General features: G+C 38.5%; 1 protein-coding gene across 2 annotated transcripts in view; it reads right to left on the bottom strand.

Moving 5' to 3' along the window:
- LOC126475048 (copine-8-like) overlaps positions 1-18407 on the bottom strand; it is a 219517-nt gene that overhangs the window by 22209 nt on the left and 178901 nt on the right. For both annotated transcript variants that reach the window (XM_050102598.1, XM_050102597.1), the window contains exon 9: positions 7998-8176. In XM_050102598.1, the coding sequence (XP_049958555.1) occupies positions 7998-8176 (179 nt within the window). The remainder of the gene's footprint in view (positions 1-7997; positions 8177-18407) is intronic.

Raw genomic sequence — 18407 nt, 5'->3', positions numbered from 1 at the left:
CAAAAGAATGCTGAAGATTAGATGGGTAGATAACATAACTAATGAGGAGGTACTGAATAGAATTGGGGAGATGAGGAATTTGTGGCACAACTTGACTAGAAGAAGGGATCGGTTGGTAGGACATGTTCTGAGGCATCAAGAGATCATCAATTTAATACTCGAGGGAAGTGCAGAAGGTAAATATCATAGAGGGAGACCAAGGCATGAATACACTAAACAGATTCAGTAGGATGTAGGGTGCAGTAGTTACTCGGAGATGAAGATTGCATAGGATACAGTAGCATGCAGAGCTGCATCAACCGAGTCTCTGGACTGAAAACCACAACAACAGCAACAACAACAACAACAACAACAACACAACTATGGATGGATCTAATTGATCTTTTCTCATACGTAGTCTCATTAGCATGAAACAAGGAACCTGTTAAATTTACACTGTTATGGATATTACCCAGTCTATGGTAAGCCCTTGAAAATCAAATTATACTCAAGTAGACAGGCAGATTTTGCAAACACATAACATGAATAACACTTTACTTCAATTTTATGCTATGTAAACTTTATCACAAGGTATAAAGAGAATCTGCAAAATGAAACAATGGAGAAGTCTGTTTCAGCGAATGTTGAAAACCAATGAGGTGTCTGCGCGCAAAACCTCAGGGGTACATTTTGCAAGAATTTGAATCTAGTGAGGCTGATAACACCAATGTTTTAAATGATACATTCACATGAAGAGCACAAATATAATGAATGAATCAGTTGAAGATGATTTAACATAAGTGTATGCTTTATCAGACATTATGGCACTGGTTAAGCACCACATAAGGTGAAAATCAACAAAAAGCATGCAGCACCGGCGTGTATCACTGAACCAACAACAATGCTGACAGTGTCAGATACAACATAAATAACGTTATTAGTATGTCCGTAAACCTGTGAATTACTCTCCATGAAGGATATTTTTACAGAGGTCACTACAGAAAGAAGAGATTGGGGAGGGGGGGGGGGGGGCGGACCCAACACACACACACACACACACACACACACACAAATTAAAGTAATCAATTATTTAAAATGTAATGTAAATGGATAGATAAAAACTCTACTCAGCAATCAGCGGCAGGAGAATACACGCACCAAAAGCTTTAACTTTTACAAGCGTGTGGAGCCAGTGGCACCTCTTCTGGCAGAAGAGTTTGAGGGGAAGGAAGAAGGGTGAAGGAAAAGGACTGGAGAGGTTTAGGGAAAGGGGTATAGTTCAGAAAAGCCACCCAAAACCGCAGGTCAACGGAGACTTACCAGACGGGATGAGAAGGAAAGACTGATTGTTGAGGACAGCACTAGACAAGATTTGAAAACCTTAAGCGTAAAGTGAAAGACAGGGTAATATGCAAGACAGAGATTACTACTAAAGCATCATGCACTACTTAATAAGAGTGGAAAGCTAAGTGCATTGTATGTAACAGAGGTGGGAGGCGGGACAGTGAAAAATAGACAGGTCAGAAAACAAAAGGTGTAAAAAGCTAAAATGGGGTTAAGAAAAGAGTACAAATGCTGAAATGGAAGGAATTAACATAAATTAAGGCTGGGTGGTGCCAAGAACCAAGCACATGTTGTAGCACTAGTTCCTGTCTGTGGTGTTCTGAGAAACTAGTGTCTGGGGGGAATAATCCAGACAGTGCGTATTGTGACACAGGCACCGAGGTCATGACTGTCATGTTTTAGAGCACGCTCTGCATGAAGATATAGTGTGTTGCAGGCATAAACCCTCTGCCTATGCCCATTCATCCTGGCTGATAACTGGGTGGTACTTATGCCGATGTAAAAGGCCAAACAGTGTTCATATAAAAGCTGTATATGACATGTCGTTCCACAGGTGGCTCTCACTTTGACAGTATATGGTTTACCAGTTACAGGGCTGGAATAGGAGGCGGCAGGAGGGTGCATAGGACAAGAATGCAGTGGGGAAGCTATTAGAGCAATAATAGGGTAGGGAGATGCGTACAGAAGGAGCATGGGGTCTGACAAGGATATTGCAGAGATTGGGAGGGTGACGAAAAGCTATTCTAGGTGTGGTGGGCAAAATCTCAGAAAGAATGTATCTCATTCCAGGGCTTGATTTTAGGAAGTCACAGCCTTGTCGATGTAGGTGATTGATATATTCAAGACCAGGATAATAGAGGATGAAAAGTGGTGTGCTCCAACATTGTGTTTGGAGTGATCAGCAGCACCAGGATTGGATGAGTAAGCCTGGTAAATCTGTTTTTGAACTAGGCTGTTGGCATAATTACGTCGAGTGAAGGCTGAGGTGAGAGTGATGGTGTATTAATGTAAAGAAGCTGCATCCAAACAAATATGTTTGTCTCAAATGCCAAGGCTGTATGGTAGGGAATGTTTGACATGGAAAGATGGCAACTGTCAAAACATAATTACTGTTATTTTCTACTAGTTGTAATGTAAACAGAAGTGTATAGCTGGCCTTCTGTGAGGATGAGATCAACATCAAGAAAAGTGGGATGGGATTTGGAATAGGACCATGTGAAATTTAATTGGGAGAGGGTATTTAGAGATTACAGCAATTTTAAGAAGTCAGCCTCACCATCAATCCATTTGGAAAAGATGTCATCAATGTATCTAAACCAAACCAGAGGGCTGGAGGCTTATGAATCCCAGGAAAGCCCCTCCAAGTGACCCATGAAAAGGTTGACGTAGCAAGAGCCATCCTGGTTCCCATGTCTACACCTCTGATCTGTTTGTATGTCTGATGTCTGCCTATCAAAGGTGAAGTAATTGTTGGTAAGTAAACAATTGATTATGGTGATCAAGAAGGATGTCACAGGTTCAGAAACATGTGGGTGTTGACTGAGGAAATATTCGGCAGCAGACAGACAGCCATGTATGTGGGGGATGTTGATATAGAGGGAGATGGCATCAATGGTGACAAGCAAGGTATGTGGTTGGAGTAGGACGGGCATGGATTTCAGACAATCTAGGAAATAATTGGTATCTTTAATACAGGAGGGAAGTCTTTGTACTATGGGATACAGCTGTTGATCAGTTAAGGCAGATATGCATTTGGTTGTGGTTTGAAGCCAGAAACTATATGACAGCCAGGATGATTGGATTTGTGGATCTTAGGAAGAAGGTAAAAGGTGTGGTGTGTGGTTTGGGTGGGATAAGAAGTTCTATGGATTGAGGTGTAAGTCTTTGTGAGGGGCCTGAGGTTTTTAGGAGGAACACATCCAATCCTGCTGCTGCTGATCCCTCCAAACAACAAAGTCATAGCACACCACTTGTCACACTGTATTATCCTGATCTTGAATGTATTAATCAGCTACTTAGACAAGGCCATGACTTCCTAAAATCAAGCCCAGAAGTGAGATGCATTCTGTCTGAGACTTTGCCCACCACAACTAGAATAGCTTTCGTCACCCTCCTCACATTATACGCAATATACTTATCAGACCCTGTGCTCCTTCTGCACTCATCTCCCTACCCTATTGCTCCCACCCCTCTGTCCATCCCCGCAGCAAGACTTGCCTATGCACCCTCCTACCACCACCTCTTTTGGCCCTTTACCTGGTAAAACACACACTATCAAAGGGAGGAGCCACTTGTGAAACGACATGTCATATATCAGCTGTTATATAAACACCCAGCTATCAGCTAGGATGAATGGGCATAAGCAGAGTGTTTATATCAGCAACACACAATATCTTGTTGCAGAGCATGCTCTAAAACGTGACAGTCATGACCTCAGTGCCTGTGTCGCTATATGTGCCATCTGGATTCTTCCCATAGACACCTGTTTCTCAGTACTCCACAGATGGAAACTAGTGCTACAACATGTACTTGGTTCTGGGCACCATCCGACCTTAATTTTTGTTAATTCCTTCCATCTCAGCATTGTTCACAGTAAGTACTCATTTTTTAACTGCACTTTAGTTTCCTACACCATTTATTTTCTGACCTGTCTATTTTTGCTGTAACCCCTCCCACCTCTGTTATATACAACACACTTAGCTTTTCTGTCTTATTAACTTGTGCAGACTGTTTTAGCAGTAATACCTGTGTTGTATATTATCCTGTCTTCCACTTTAAGCTCTAAGGTTTTCAAATCTCATCTGGTGCAGTCCCCAACAATGTCTTTCCTCCTCATCACGTCCAGAAAGTCTCCCCTGACCTGGGGTTTTGGGTGACTTTTCTGAACTGTATCCCTTCCCCTAAACCTCTCCAGTCCTTTTCCTTCACCCCACTTCCTTCCCCTTCAACTCTTCTGCCAGAAGAAGGAGCCATTGGCTCCAAAAGCTTGTAAAAGTTAGAGCTGTTTGTGTGTGTGTTATCCTGCTGCTGCTTGGTGAGTAGATTTTTTACATGTCCATATATATACTTAGGGCAAGGAGACATGCCACTGTTGACCAAAACCTGGTACACTGAGAAGGCTAGGAGACTAAAATTGTCATGCTAGGTATATCAGTCCCCCATTTGACAGAAAATGTGACCCTTTTGATGCACACTGTTCTATAATCTTTTTAGAACCTCCAAATAGAAAAGACAAACAATTTTTGTTGAGATGACAGTGACACCTTCTGATCACTCGGTGGTGGTTTGGTTTCAGGTTCATAACAATAGCACTATGACTACAATTTGTTCAAAATTAATTTAAGATCTATAGTTACAAAGAAAGAAGTGGGATGAGGTTCATCAGGGAGGCAAAGCACAGATCAAGCAATGTTACGAAAACCGTAACTGCAGCAGCCAGCTGTGGCTAACAAACTTACATCCCCACCACGACAATACGTCATTGCTGCATTACACTTCAGTTTCATGCAGCTTGATGCCCTGTGTGAACTTTTGTTGAGCACTGTGGTTTTGTTTGTTTACTTTTCTTGCAGTCATAGACATTAACAGATTATTTTATTTGTTTACATATTTTACAGTCATAGGTGTTAATGCAGTATTTATTTCTTGTGCGTTATACTTCTGTACATTTTGACATGTTAATAATATGGCCATTACAGCAGATGATGCCAAATGAAGTTTATTTCAGTAATTCAGTCTTTATCTCACAAAAGAAATCCCTCTCACTATTGGAATATAATTACAGCAATTGAGGTAGGTTCTTTTTATGTATTGCTCTTCTTCATTCACCAGCTTGCTTATGATAAAATTTCTGCACATCAAATAACACTCAGAAATTAAATTCTTTGTTATCTTAAAAATAGGTAAGCTGCTCAAGATATATAACAACAGGTTAATTAAAAATCTAGCAATATTTCTCACAATAAAAGCTAATGGGTGCTGTTGAGCTCTCGATCCAGAAGTGGTGCATTATGCATCAAATTTAATCCAAATTATCTCATGTTAGAACCTGTGACAGAGTTACAGTTTGGGCAGATGAAAATAAAGTTTTTTTTTCTTAAGGCTATGTTCAAATAAAAAAAGTTTCTAGAATAGCAAAAATTTAGCAATGTCATCAGGAAATGCATTCTCATAAAATTTCCCAGAGGTAACTTAAAATATTATTACTACAAACAAAACGAAATTTCAAAGATAGTGCACCTCTTCCAGGACACACTGTTGCCAGTTTCATCTTTGTGTACTGAATAACTTGTGAATCTGAATGAGCTGAATGAAAAAGTAAATTATGTGTGTGACCTTTGCAGGTTATAGCAACTATGAACCCCTGCCAAAGTGTCCGTCTCAAAGTAATTCTGAATGCAGTGTAGTCACCAGTAATGATCTTGGAAAAAAAATTCTGGGTCAGTTTGAAGCTATTCTTTCAGATAACAGAATGACACCTTTTTTGCTAGTTAGTCAAAATCCAAGATACATTTTTCCCAGCATCCCTCCTCATTCCTAACTTACTGGTTAAAATTCAGTGAATCAAAACAGAACACAGTTAACTCTTATCTTTTGTTAAATGGTCCACTGGCACTTTTCAAGCAGAATTTCACAAATTTTTTAACATTTTCTTCTGTTTGGGCAGCTGGTGGGTGTCCAGTTTTTGTAACATGTTGTTGTTTAGAAACAAGAAAGCCACCTCTATATTTGAGTTTTTTTCCCGAAGTGTCACCTTTCTAGGCCATTTCCAACATCAGAACAGTTTCTGCAATATTTAGAGCAGGTAGCTGCACAGTCACTTAAATCCACCATTTAAAAACCATTGAGAGAAAAGAAATTGGTGAGTAAGAGGAGGGGGGGGGGGGGAGATATTGGCAGACAGTATTTCCTCAGGCAGTAGTGAAGACCCAAGTGGTTACACAGCACGATGACCCTGGAGGGAGAAATGCAAACTACGCGAGCTCCAGTCATACCTATACCTTTGAATCTCTCTCATAGACAATCTACACTCCCGTTTGCAAAAATTTTAAAGCCATGAATGAATCATCAGAAATGATCTGTGGTGTTGACATAAAAAATTAATTAAATAAAAAAACCCAACTTAATAAAATTCATTTCTGTTGGAGTCACTGCACAGTATATCCTCCACATGGCATGGGGTCAAACTTTTGAAAGAGTCCATGAGAAATGACAGTCCACATTTTTCTTCTTTATTGGCTACTGGGTTTTCACGAACAACCTATAACTAACCAAAGCTCCAACGTGTTCAGGAAATGTATCGCTCCCTGGAAATTTATAGCCCTCAGTAGAAAAAAGAAGACAAGAAATTTGAAACATACGTTGCAATATTTAGATAATCGCACTCTCAGTGGAATACAACCACAGGAACTACTTTGGGAGGGACAACTTCCTTGATGTGCGAACTCTTACTGAATGTGCTCACAATCTGGAGTAGCCAGGGTCAACTACAATACCCACTGAAATCTTAGAATATAACTATGCGTCGAACCAGTATGCTTTATGAACCTCTGGGGCATAAAATGTCATATCAGCAGTTGTGCCCCATTGTCATTTCAGTACTCAAGAAGTAGCTCTACAATTCGCCACCGTGCCATGCAAACTACGCCAGTATCACTGTAGTAGGATTGCACTCCATACATGTTGCAATTTCACTATGTGATGAAACAGAAGTTAACTTTCTGCTCCTGTTCAAATTCTTTAACCAGGTCATATTATTATTATTTTTTTCATTCAACAAGCATACACAACATTCATCACTTCCACATTCAATGACGATCACATGGAAAATTAATTTCTATGCAAAAGGGGTGAGTAGCTGGGAATTTACAATTCAAGACAATGGAGGTTAATGTGCATACAAGTACACAACTTCCACAACTTTTTACAAAACTGCCTTATTTTTTGATACACTTGTTGCACAGTGTGGCCAGTTTATGAATCCCACTGTGTAAAACAGCAACTATTACAAAAATTTCTGATTAGCAGTAAAAAAGTATCACAGTCATGAAAGATGCATTCTTTCTAATAGCCACATTAGACGTTTAAAACAAACCTTTGATCAATTTGGTAGGCACCAACTTTGCCCCTTATTGTTAGCAGTCTCAAATCCTGATATATAGACCACATATGCCCACTACCACTGAATCTCTTGCCACTTCTCCAACAAGAACCTCACAGATTCAACTGTGACTCAATGCCACATTATACAGTGTATCCCCCCCCCCCCCTCCCACCCCAAAAAAGAGTCCCTCCCAAAATACCACACGAATCTAATGAGTAAGTAATAATTACCCACATTCTTCACCAACAATATTCCCATAGAGTTTCCATGATTCATCATCACATCTTAGTTTCTGCACAGGCTATCATGTTTGTCCAAAAAAGTAACTTACATAGCCCATATTTGCTTGGAATATGTTGTATATTTCATTTCAGTTTTATGTTACTTATTAAGTTGCAATTTTATTGAACAATACAGCAGTGTAAAAAAATGAAATGTGTTAAATTATATAGAACATATTTGTTCTCTGAATGTCAATCTGATGGAAACCAAATATCTCACATCTTACCTCCTTAATAATTTAGTGATTATACTTTTCTTACATATAATATTATTATGTTATAAAACTGACCTTTTTTGTTTGAAACATGTCTGTGATTACTCCGTCTGTGATTATTAACAGTATGAAATACTGTGTGCCATCACAGTATGTTTCTGCAAATTTTGAAACATGATTGATAACTGGGCTGAAGTTTGTTGGCCCATAGAGTTGAATTTGCCTAATACAACTCTTATAAGCTTCCAAAACACCTAAAACACAACAGAAAAACAAATATAAATGCTACTTACAAAATAACGCCAATAAGTGACTCTGTAAGGGTTCAACAATGGGTCACCAGCACTTCTTACTTTATTAGAATACCCACTGATGTAGTCTCGCAAGGTTGTAAGTATTATATCAGCACAAACCCAAAGGAATAAGTATTAACAGAAAAAATGTAAATTTCTTTTATATGAAAGTTATGGCAGTGGGAATTCCTTCGCAGAATTTAAATAATGGAAGGAGTAAATGTAATAACTCACCTTATAGTTTAGGCATTCAGTTGTCAATAGGCACATAAACAAGACTGAGAAACTGAGAACAGAAGACAGCAACAAAGGCTTGACAACACAAGATACAGGATGGAGAGAGTCTTGTGGCATGTAGTGATGTAAATATGGTTTAAGAGAGTCCTTGGTGTGTGTGTGTGTGTGTGTGTGTGTGTGTGTGTGTGTGTGTGTGTGTGTGTGTGTGTGTATTTTAATAATTTTAGTAATAATAATTAATTAGCAGTGTACATCAAGATTAAGTAAGGGGTTTGTAAACAATCTGAATGATCAGCACAGTTTATTGTGTTGAATGCGTGGAGCTGACTATATGACGACAAAGTGAACAGATAAATTTAATGAAGGACAATCTTATGGCTAACAATTTTCAAATACCTTACAACAGCACAAATTACTTGATAAATCAGATGTGAGTGTTGTCAGTTCTGTGGTTACTGAATGTTATGACGGACTCAAAGAAATACTTGCACTTTTTAAATTATGTAGAATCTTCTGAAATGAAATAAATTTTCATGGAAACTAAAATTCATCAATTTTGGTCTAAAAAACTGGAAAATTCAAATATATACACTATGTAAATACAGGATGGCTGAATAAGTACATTAACTCGACTGAACAATAATTATCCAAATAATTCTTCACACATTACTCATATATACTAATGACAAAAAATTAGATTAATTCAATAAAAAATTCACAAGTTGAAATTCTATGAGTTTCAAATGTATGTCATTTTATTATGTTACATATGTAGTCTGCTGCACTCATGCCTGTCCTTTCAAGTTGTTTTTCTTTTCAAAATTATCTTAAAATCAGCACTGGTTCTGAAAATACTTATTATGTGAAACTCAACTGACCATCTCTTCAGTGCCATGGATAAGTGGTGATGGTGATGGTATGAATACATATTAAACATAAACACTTTCTTGAGGCAATAAAGCAACAACGACGTGTGAGAGAGTTGGTACGGCCACATCTTGAGGACAGACTAGTGACAAGACCTGTCCTTCCCAACTCACACCAACACTGCCTGTTCCACTGGTTTCATAAGTTGAGGCTGTTTCATAGTGCGCACTAGAAGGCTAACATTTAAGCAAGGCTGATGTTATGAGTGTTGATGAACAGTTTAATACAATATGTTGCCAGAAGGAAAATCACCTGAACTGTTTGTTTGGAGGATGAATAAGCAATTAATCCCCTCCATTACATTTTTATAAAAGGAAAAAACTATTGTTACAGTGCTAAAATTATAACAAGCTTATATGGTTGGATGTTCAAAATGAAATTGACCAGACACCTTTTAATATACGAAAATCACACGGACTTTTAGGGAAGGGAGAAGATGACACTTTAAGCCATAAAAAAATTAAAATAATAGTGAAATCATTATTAAAATGGTTGGGTTGTAGTTTTATCATTGGCTCCCCTAAAAGCTAAATTACGATCATTCCAAGAAATCATCAGTTGATGAATGAATCTAAACCACTTTAACAGTTGCATATCAGTAAATTCCAGTGGGGAACAAAACCACAGATGATTGTGTGCATGTTTACCTGCACATTAATGTATGTTTCTTCATAGTTTGGTAAAACTATAATCAGTCATGATTTAAAATGACAAATGAAAACTGAATTAGCTGAAGAAAAGAGTGAAAACTACCCTCCACATAGCATTAGTATTGCAGTAGTAGTAGTAGTAGTAGTAGTAGTAGTAGTAACAATAATAACAGCAGCAATTCTGTATGTCTCAATGGGCTGGTGCAAGTATTCTAATTAGTCACTTTGGTACTTGTGTGGATCTAATTAAATGTGATTACACTGGGGAAAGGGGAGTTAAAGCTTAACAGGAAATCTTAACTACATGTGTGTTATTTCTGGTACATCTTCGCATCATTGACATATGAAGGCTAGGTTAAAGGCAGATTGAAATATTACGTGGGACAACAGGGATTCGATTCTGTGGCATTCCAGGTTTAAGGCACACACTTTAGTACTAAACCACCAGGTCCAACTTTGCTGGTACAAGTGGCTGACTGACCACTAATAAAAAATGGGGAAAAGAGTGAATGAGTTTGAGAATAAGTACAAACTAGTTAATACACGAACACATGCAGTTATATAGTGGGTGTTAAAATTAGCTGAAATAAAAACATAACAGTCTTTTTAAATTAAAAGAGACATGTACAAGCTGTCAAAATTGTGAAACTATGATTCAGATAAAGATGGCTTGTTGGAAAATCATAAAGAATGAGCCAGTCAATATGACATACATTAAAATAAGCAATCCAATAACATAGGCAAGAGTCAGACAACATTCAAAACCTTAAAACATTTTGCATACGTCTCATCATCATTTTAAACATGCGTTAAAAGAGCAAAATAAAATCCTGGATGCTTTTTTTAGTGCTAACCCTGATAAAGACTATCCTCAGCTGGGTCAGCCCCTTCCAAACCAAAATCCTGGATCAACCACTGGGATAACAAACAGTAGTAAATTATTTCCACTCCTTGCTGCTATATCAGCATGTTCATTTAACTGGATTTCGACTTACCCCGGTATCCAGTAGAATGTTACTTCCTTCCCTTGCATTTAAACTACGTGAATGTTGTCTTGAACTTTTTACATCACTTTGCTTGCTAGGTAAATTTGCTGTAGGGAACTTCAGGAATCATAGCTGGCAAAAACATTATTCTGTTAATTGCATCTCAAGATTGCTTTTAGGATTGCATAGAGCTTTGCACCAAAGACTGGTTTCAACATGAAGTAGAATCATAAAAACGATGTCAGGGGAAACTACAGAGGAGCTGACAGTATGATCCTGCTTAGATCAGTGTCAACAAGTCAAAATTGTGTACTCACCAAAAAGCAAAGAAAGGTTTCCTTACGAATAAAATGTGGTGTGCAGGATATGTTGTACTTTATCAAATTTAGAAACGACATGGGCCACACTACTAACAACGAAGAGTACCTGTTCCAACTTCTGTTAACTGAACCTTGATGAATAAGACCACTTCAGCTGTATGATGAATCTTTATTTTTGATCCAATTAGTTTCATGGTTTTAGAGCAACATATGGCTCTAGTTGGTTCAGAAACAAAAATTTATATACAACTGAAGCATTCTTATTCATCATGGTTTAGTTCTACAGCTGTGGATGTCCACAATACAACATTTGTTGCAATCGATTGCCTTACGAGGCGAAACGGTTTTTTTCTTTCTTAGTTGCAATCGATTGCCTTACGAGGCAAAACAGATTTTTCTTTCTTTCTTAATTTGAGCAAAGCACTAATCACTGCTCTAATGCCATGAAACTTGTTGGATCAGAAATAAGGATTTATCATACAGCTGAAGTGGTCTTACTTATCATGGTTCAACTCTACAGCTGCGGATGCCCACAATACAAAATTTGCTTCTGTTGACTGTTTGATGACACTTCCTCAGCACAAAAGCAGGGGATAGATCTTTTCTTCAAGGTTATTGTCACGAATCTAATATCCTCATGGTGAACAGAGTCCCAGGTCTTTGGGTAGGACAGTTATGCTGAGACATGTACAGTATAGAGATGGGCCAGTTGTGACTGAATATTTCTCACTGAAGATGAGAACCAGGAACTTAAATAATTCCTAGAAACTAAGAATAGTATCCTCCCAATCATAGTTCAGGTTTATTAAAAACATGATGTATATTATTAAAATTTATGCCTGCATATTTATTTAAAGCCTGCAATTTAGTCCAGAGTTTATTTAATGCTGGGGCTTTAGTCCATGGTTCTAGAATTCTAAATGTTAGAGACAGTTGTTGAGCAGTTCTCTTGAGACAAAGACAAGCAAAACATTGAAAAATCATCCACAGAATGTAGCAACAGGCAGAGCTCTTAACGGTGGGCACTATACTGTTAATGGATATTATAGAAAGGGCAAGAAGCTCATGAGGAACACAGTTATACTGGGTATGTTGGTTTAACAGACCGCCTCCATAGCTGAGTGGTCAGCATGGCTGATTTCTTTGCAGAGGACCCGGGTTCAATTCCCGTTACTGCCATGGATTTTTCCTGGTGGGAGGACTGATACGAGGTGCACTCAGCCTCATGAGGCTAACTGAGAAGCTAATCAATTGGTCAGTAGCAGTTCAAAGATTGAAAACCTGACAATGACCAGGATAGTGATGTGCTGATGATATGCTGCTACAAAACACACCTGATGACGATACTGGCAGAGGATGACGTGGCATTCTGACCAAACCAGTTGGTTTGTCTAGGGCCTGAATGTATAACTTAACTATGTTGGTCTAATAATAAGAATGAACTATTAATTTTAAATCTAAGATACTGTCTTAAGAGGAAGACTACACTACAGTGGAAAACGAACTCAGAAGCCTCATTCATACAGTTGTCAGATAATACTGTTTTGCAAAGTGATGTAATCGGCCTTTTGAATGCCAAAAAACTTTCCTATTAAGTGTTGCCAAAGCAAAGAAGACCTTTTTATCACCTTACCCTGGGCAATTAAATTCTTGAATGTACAGTACCAATGAAAACAGTTCCAAAATTGACAGAAGTTCTCTGGCCTCCTAAATTACGTGTTTCGAGTCACAGATAATGGATATCCTGCCTCCCCATTTATGTTAATTTTGGGGTCACTGGATGTAAAGCCTTATTGTGATCTCTCTAATAATTCCCATCTGTAGTGCAAGGTGGCACCTTGACTGGCACCGTATGTTATTTGTTGTTAGTATTTTGCTATTATGTGGGCTGCAAACTTTGGTTTAGTGATCAGAGCATTGCCCTGTACAACCACTATGCACACATTACTTTTCCCAGTGTCTCTTCTCACTGAGTCTCCAGCTCTCTCTGACAGTGCACCGAGCTTTGAGCGATGGGAAAGGCTGTGAGGATGTCAGCAGATGGATTGCAATGGAACTTTTGCAGTCCCACCTGCCTGTCCCTGCTGGCTAAACAGTACAATTTATTCTACCACTGGACTGGCAGGCTGCCATATTTAATAAATAACTACAGGATCCAAGCATTGGCAGCTCTGTGGCTGATGGCAGTATCATGCTCTACCGTGGTGGATTGGTGTTTAAATATGGCCAGTTGCTGCAAAGTGTCCAGCTGTTACTGTTATACATCCTTTTAGGTGGTCGGGTGATGGGAGCTGATATATCTGTCAGGTGGATCTAAACTGAAAAGTGATCACTGAAGTGGGAGTTCTCTGCAGAGTGAAAGGTCAATGGCTGAGGATTATCCATGTCAGTGGTGAAGAGTATTGCTTTCTTGTATTGAGGAGGCAGACAGTTTTTGACACAAGGGAAAAATTTGGAAATTTGTGGCAAGGTACTATGGGACCAAACTGCTGACGTCATCGGTCCCTAGGCCTAAATACTACTTAACCTAACTTAACGCTAAAGACAACAGACACACCCATGCCTGAGGGGGGTCTCAAACCCCAGATGGGGGCAGCCGAACGAACTGTGACATGGTGCCTTAGACTACATGGCTATCCCACACGGCCACCTCGAGGGACCTCTTCACTACTCAACCTTGGAGGAAGAGCACACAGAGGTCCACTGTATATGACTTACAGTGAAATATCTGAGGAGAAAGGAACTGAGGAGTTGTTAGGATACCATCATTATCCACAGGTTCACAAGTTGGGAGATACCAAGCGAACACAATTATTCATAATAGTCTGTACATATGAACAACTACAGCTTGAAGGTGAATGACAATGTTAGCAAGTACAGAATGGCACATACCATGGATGAATACTACTTCCACCTTTAACCTCTCACTACGACCTGTATTATAATTCTCCCAGATAGTGTGCCCTTTTATTACAGGTTTTGTTCTCTCTTTACCACAACAAAGACAGTTCAACGCTTTCGTCCAATTACCACGATCAAGTTTGATTTTCCTAATGCATTTCCAGATGGATTCTTTTTCAAACCCTCTTAGTTATGTAGGCGGGCACTCTAAAAGCCCACCCATATTGTTGACAGATTTGTTCTTGTGTTTATCAGGATTCAAAAATGTTTCCTGTATGGGCAAGCACCTATATATTCCACCCAGGTAGAGTCCCACCTATCCTGGTAAGCCTTATCAACTGAAGACTGTGAGGTTCTCACAGGGTGACTTCTAGTGGCTATTTTGACTCAACTGCCAAGCACCCCCATTGGCACAAAGCACAGCCTGAGATTGAGTGTATATGTTTTTAAATATAGATTTGTGCCATCCTTGTGATCCAGGAGTTAAATGAAAGCTGCCACTCTGCAAAACACACATTTCACCATCACATTACATGGTGGTTGCTGAAGTATGTCAAGAGTTTACAGTGATATAATACTGATGGGGCTGACCAGTCCACAGTTTGGAAACCCTGGGTTCGCCATGCCTGTACCCAACCATCACTGACAGAACCCCTGGGGACAGTACCAGTACTACAAAATCCAAGGACCTCATGTTTTCCAATCAAGTGCTCACAAAAGAGTTGTAAACTCTCTGAGGAGCCATGGATAGAGCAAACCATGTCAATTAGTGATTTGGTATTTGTAAATTTTCAAAAAGTTTCTGATTCAGTACCACACTGACACTATCTGAACAACACACATTCCTCTGAAATGTTTACCCAGCTTGTAGCATCGCTGAACTGATTGCTATAGTCTCTCCCTGGGAGCACTCTTGATCACCGCTAAGCTGAAAGTCTGAATGAGTGTAGGATGGCAATGGCTCAGAGATGTACACAAAATCGTAATTTAGACTGCACTAACACACAAATTTTGTCTTCAGTAAGTTCTATTAACCAGTTTGTCAACTACAAAAATATATTGGTCACTGAAATAGATCAGCATCTACAACACCTAAGAGTCCCAGACGAGTGGCACAAAACACAGTTCACATTTTCATGAAAATGCCAATGTTTGCAATCAATACTGTAACAGTTTATCAAAGAAGATTACTATGGAGTATGATTATTTAAGTCCAGAATGAGCATCTCCGTGTCCAACAATCACTCGTTTCAATCGCAATATCCATCCAAGGACACATAACAAGACACTCACCCCTGTGAAAGAAAGGTGCTGAATAAAATGTTGGTTTGCTGATAGTCCTACACTCGTGGCCTGCACACCATATCCGCTGAACGGCAACTATGTATATTTTGGTTTGTGGCTATTAATTCTGAATAAGAACTGATTCTCTATGACATGTCAACATTCATTACAATGAGAATGAATTCAAACCATTATATAGTGCTTCTAAATTCTTGGTCCTCCAGTAACATTTACAGTTTCCATTTTCGTTTGCTGACATTAAAAATGTTTATGGTCGGAAAATGGGGGCTACTTATGAACTTGAATGCGAATTATCTCTTCAACTAAATAGTTTTTGATAATTCAAAGTGTTTAAAGGAAAGTGGGACTCCCCAGGCGTTTTGGTGGTATGAGACACCTTTCTCAGATATACTGCTTAGGTCACATGGTTATGTATAATGCGAATGTAGTACTAACATTAGTTAATTGGGTTTTCTAATTATGAGACCTTAATCACAATTAATTACATCAGTGTAGGAAGAGCCACCAAAGTGATAATCTGAACAACAGACTGAATTGAAAGCAAATCTAAATAAGATCTTGAGATTTTTTGCAAGTGCTGCACTGCAATAGATAAATGTATTGAAAACAGGATATTTTTAAAAAATGTTATTTATGAGAGTGGGAAAAAAATAACAGACAAGAAGAAACCACCTGCTATGTCACAAGGTTTATGACTGGATCAAAGATTTTCTGATTGGTGTGGCACAGCATGTTAATTGGATAGAGTGACATCTACTGACACTGAAGTAATATCTAGTGTTCTCAAGAGGCATGTAATGTGACCATGTTATACATTAATTAGTATTAGTAGTAGATAATTTTTGAGCATTGTAATTATAAATGAGGAAATTCTATCTGATGAAAACTGCAGTAATATCCAGATCGTGAGAAAATATCAGACTGATGCAAATACTGCCAACTTGCTCTCAACGAAGACAAATGCAAATTTGTGCACTTCATGAAACATAGAAGTGTGGTATCCTTCGGCTACAGAATTAATGAGTCACAACTGGAGTTAAAACATGTCGTACATATACGCAGATATATGAAATGGAATAAACACAAAGATCCACCAGCAACTATAGCAAAAAGCACAATATGTTTCATTGGTACTACTTAAGTGTATGTGATCTATATTGGGTCACAGTAACAGGAAACATCAAGCATATAAAAAGAAGGTCAAAGGCTTGTTTGTCTGGTGAGAGAGAGTAACAGAAAGATTGAAAAATTTTCACTAACAGATATTTGAGTAGTCCAGTTGCAAAAGCAGCTAATCAGTTTTATAAGATTTCTGGGAAAATCCGAAAAACGTAGCCTTGCTCTCACAGAAATATGTCTATAATCCTACATTAACCCCTCATTAGTATCTTTATGTAAAGATCGGTAAGATGGTAGACTACAGTAGTATACTAGAAAAATGCGAAAGGAAGACAATTAAACAAAGTGCTCAAATACTGTTTTATTTTAAATATTTAAAAAGACTGAAATCTTTACATAAAAAAAAAATTAAACATGAACTACTACCAGGTACAATATTAATATTACTCAGATTTAATAACTGAATTCAGTCTTAACACCTGTCATGAAAGTGAGAGATCTCTGGAAACAAATCTTGGAAAAATGAAATATTATAAAGAAACAATTACAAAGTAAAATGAAGTATACAGTGTTTAAGCTATGTTTGGGGAATCGTCGTCATCTAAGAGCCCAAAATCAGGTCCTTCATCCTCGCCGTTTTGACATTCGTCTGTTTCCATGATCTTCTGCTGCTCAAAAACATCAGTGTAGAATTTTATCTTTTCTTGCTCAGGCCATGTCTCTCCCTGGTGTAGTTCTAAGAGCTGCCTGATGTCCATAATTTTGGCTTTTGGAATCTCCTCAGGAAGAGTTTCTTTCATGAAATGTTTGTCTCTTTTAAGAACAGATTTTGGCTCTCCACTTTCAAAACTGAAGATTGCTTCTCCTTGCACAAGACATAATTTTCTGTTTGCTGTCTTCGTCATGATAATTCTCATTGACTTTTGAAACTGGAAGTGCCAGGATCCAGGAGCTTTGATGATGTCAGTGGTGATCTTCCAGTCTCTTCGGTTGCAGTCGTCCAACCCCAAATGCACCACTGTGGCGTATTTTTTCATTATGCCAATGTATACTGCAGGGTTTTCGATTAGGCTCAATTTTGAAAAATTTCTCTCCATATTTCCAAAAACTCTATCAGCGGGCATAAAAGAATGACCGACGATCGGGAACCACACTTCAACGTTCTCTACGTGTACTGGAGCAGCGTACAGGAGCCAGTACATCAACATCCCAACCACCATTGTATTCTTGTTTTGCCCACCGTATCCATCCAAAAAGAGGTGTAGTTTGGTGACACCATGCAAATTGGTGTTAAGCAGTTGATGACGAAGAGGTGACGCAATATGATTCGACCCCTTTGCAAATTTTTTCTCCAGCCAAACATGCGAGGTCACATTGTCTTTGGTCTGACTGCTCATAGAGGAACCTTGGCAAACCATCAAATTATATAAGTACATCTCTCTGGAATAATAAGCCACCTGATCTGGGGCTTTTAGAAGGACTACATTTTCCCAGCAGTCATAACTTAAAATTAGTTGACCTTCTATGTCTTCCTTGAGTCTTTCATAAAAAACATCACTCTGAAGTTAGTTAGCTGTAAGCTGATGTTCCAAACTTTTTTTTTCCATTGGCTGATTTTCCAAGGAAATCATGCTTTGTATCGATGAGCACGTAGAGCATGTTTCAATGTAAGGTGCTCCAAAGGCAATATTAAAATTATTGCAGAGTGTTTTCTGGTAGTAATCATACTTTAAGTCCAGATCAGGAG

This window comes from Schistocerca serialis, chromosome 4 (genome assembly GCF_023864345.2).
Source record: "Schistocerca serialis cubense isolate TAMUIC-IGC-003099 chromosome 4, iqSchSeri2.2, whole genome shotgun sequence".
Classification (NCBI taxonomy): domain Eukaryota; kingdom Metazoa; phylum Arthropoda; class Insecta; order Orthoptera; family Acrididae; genus Schistocerca; species Schistocerca serialis.
The sequence above is the reverse complement of the archived record's forward strand: the minus strand, read 5'-3'. Positions and strand labels throughout refer to the sequence as shown.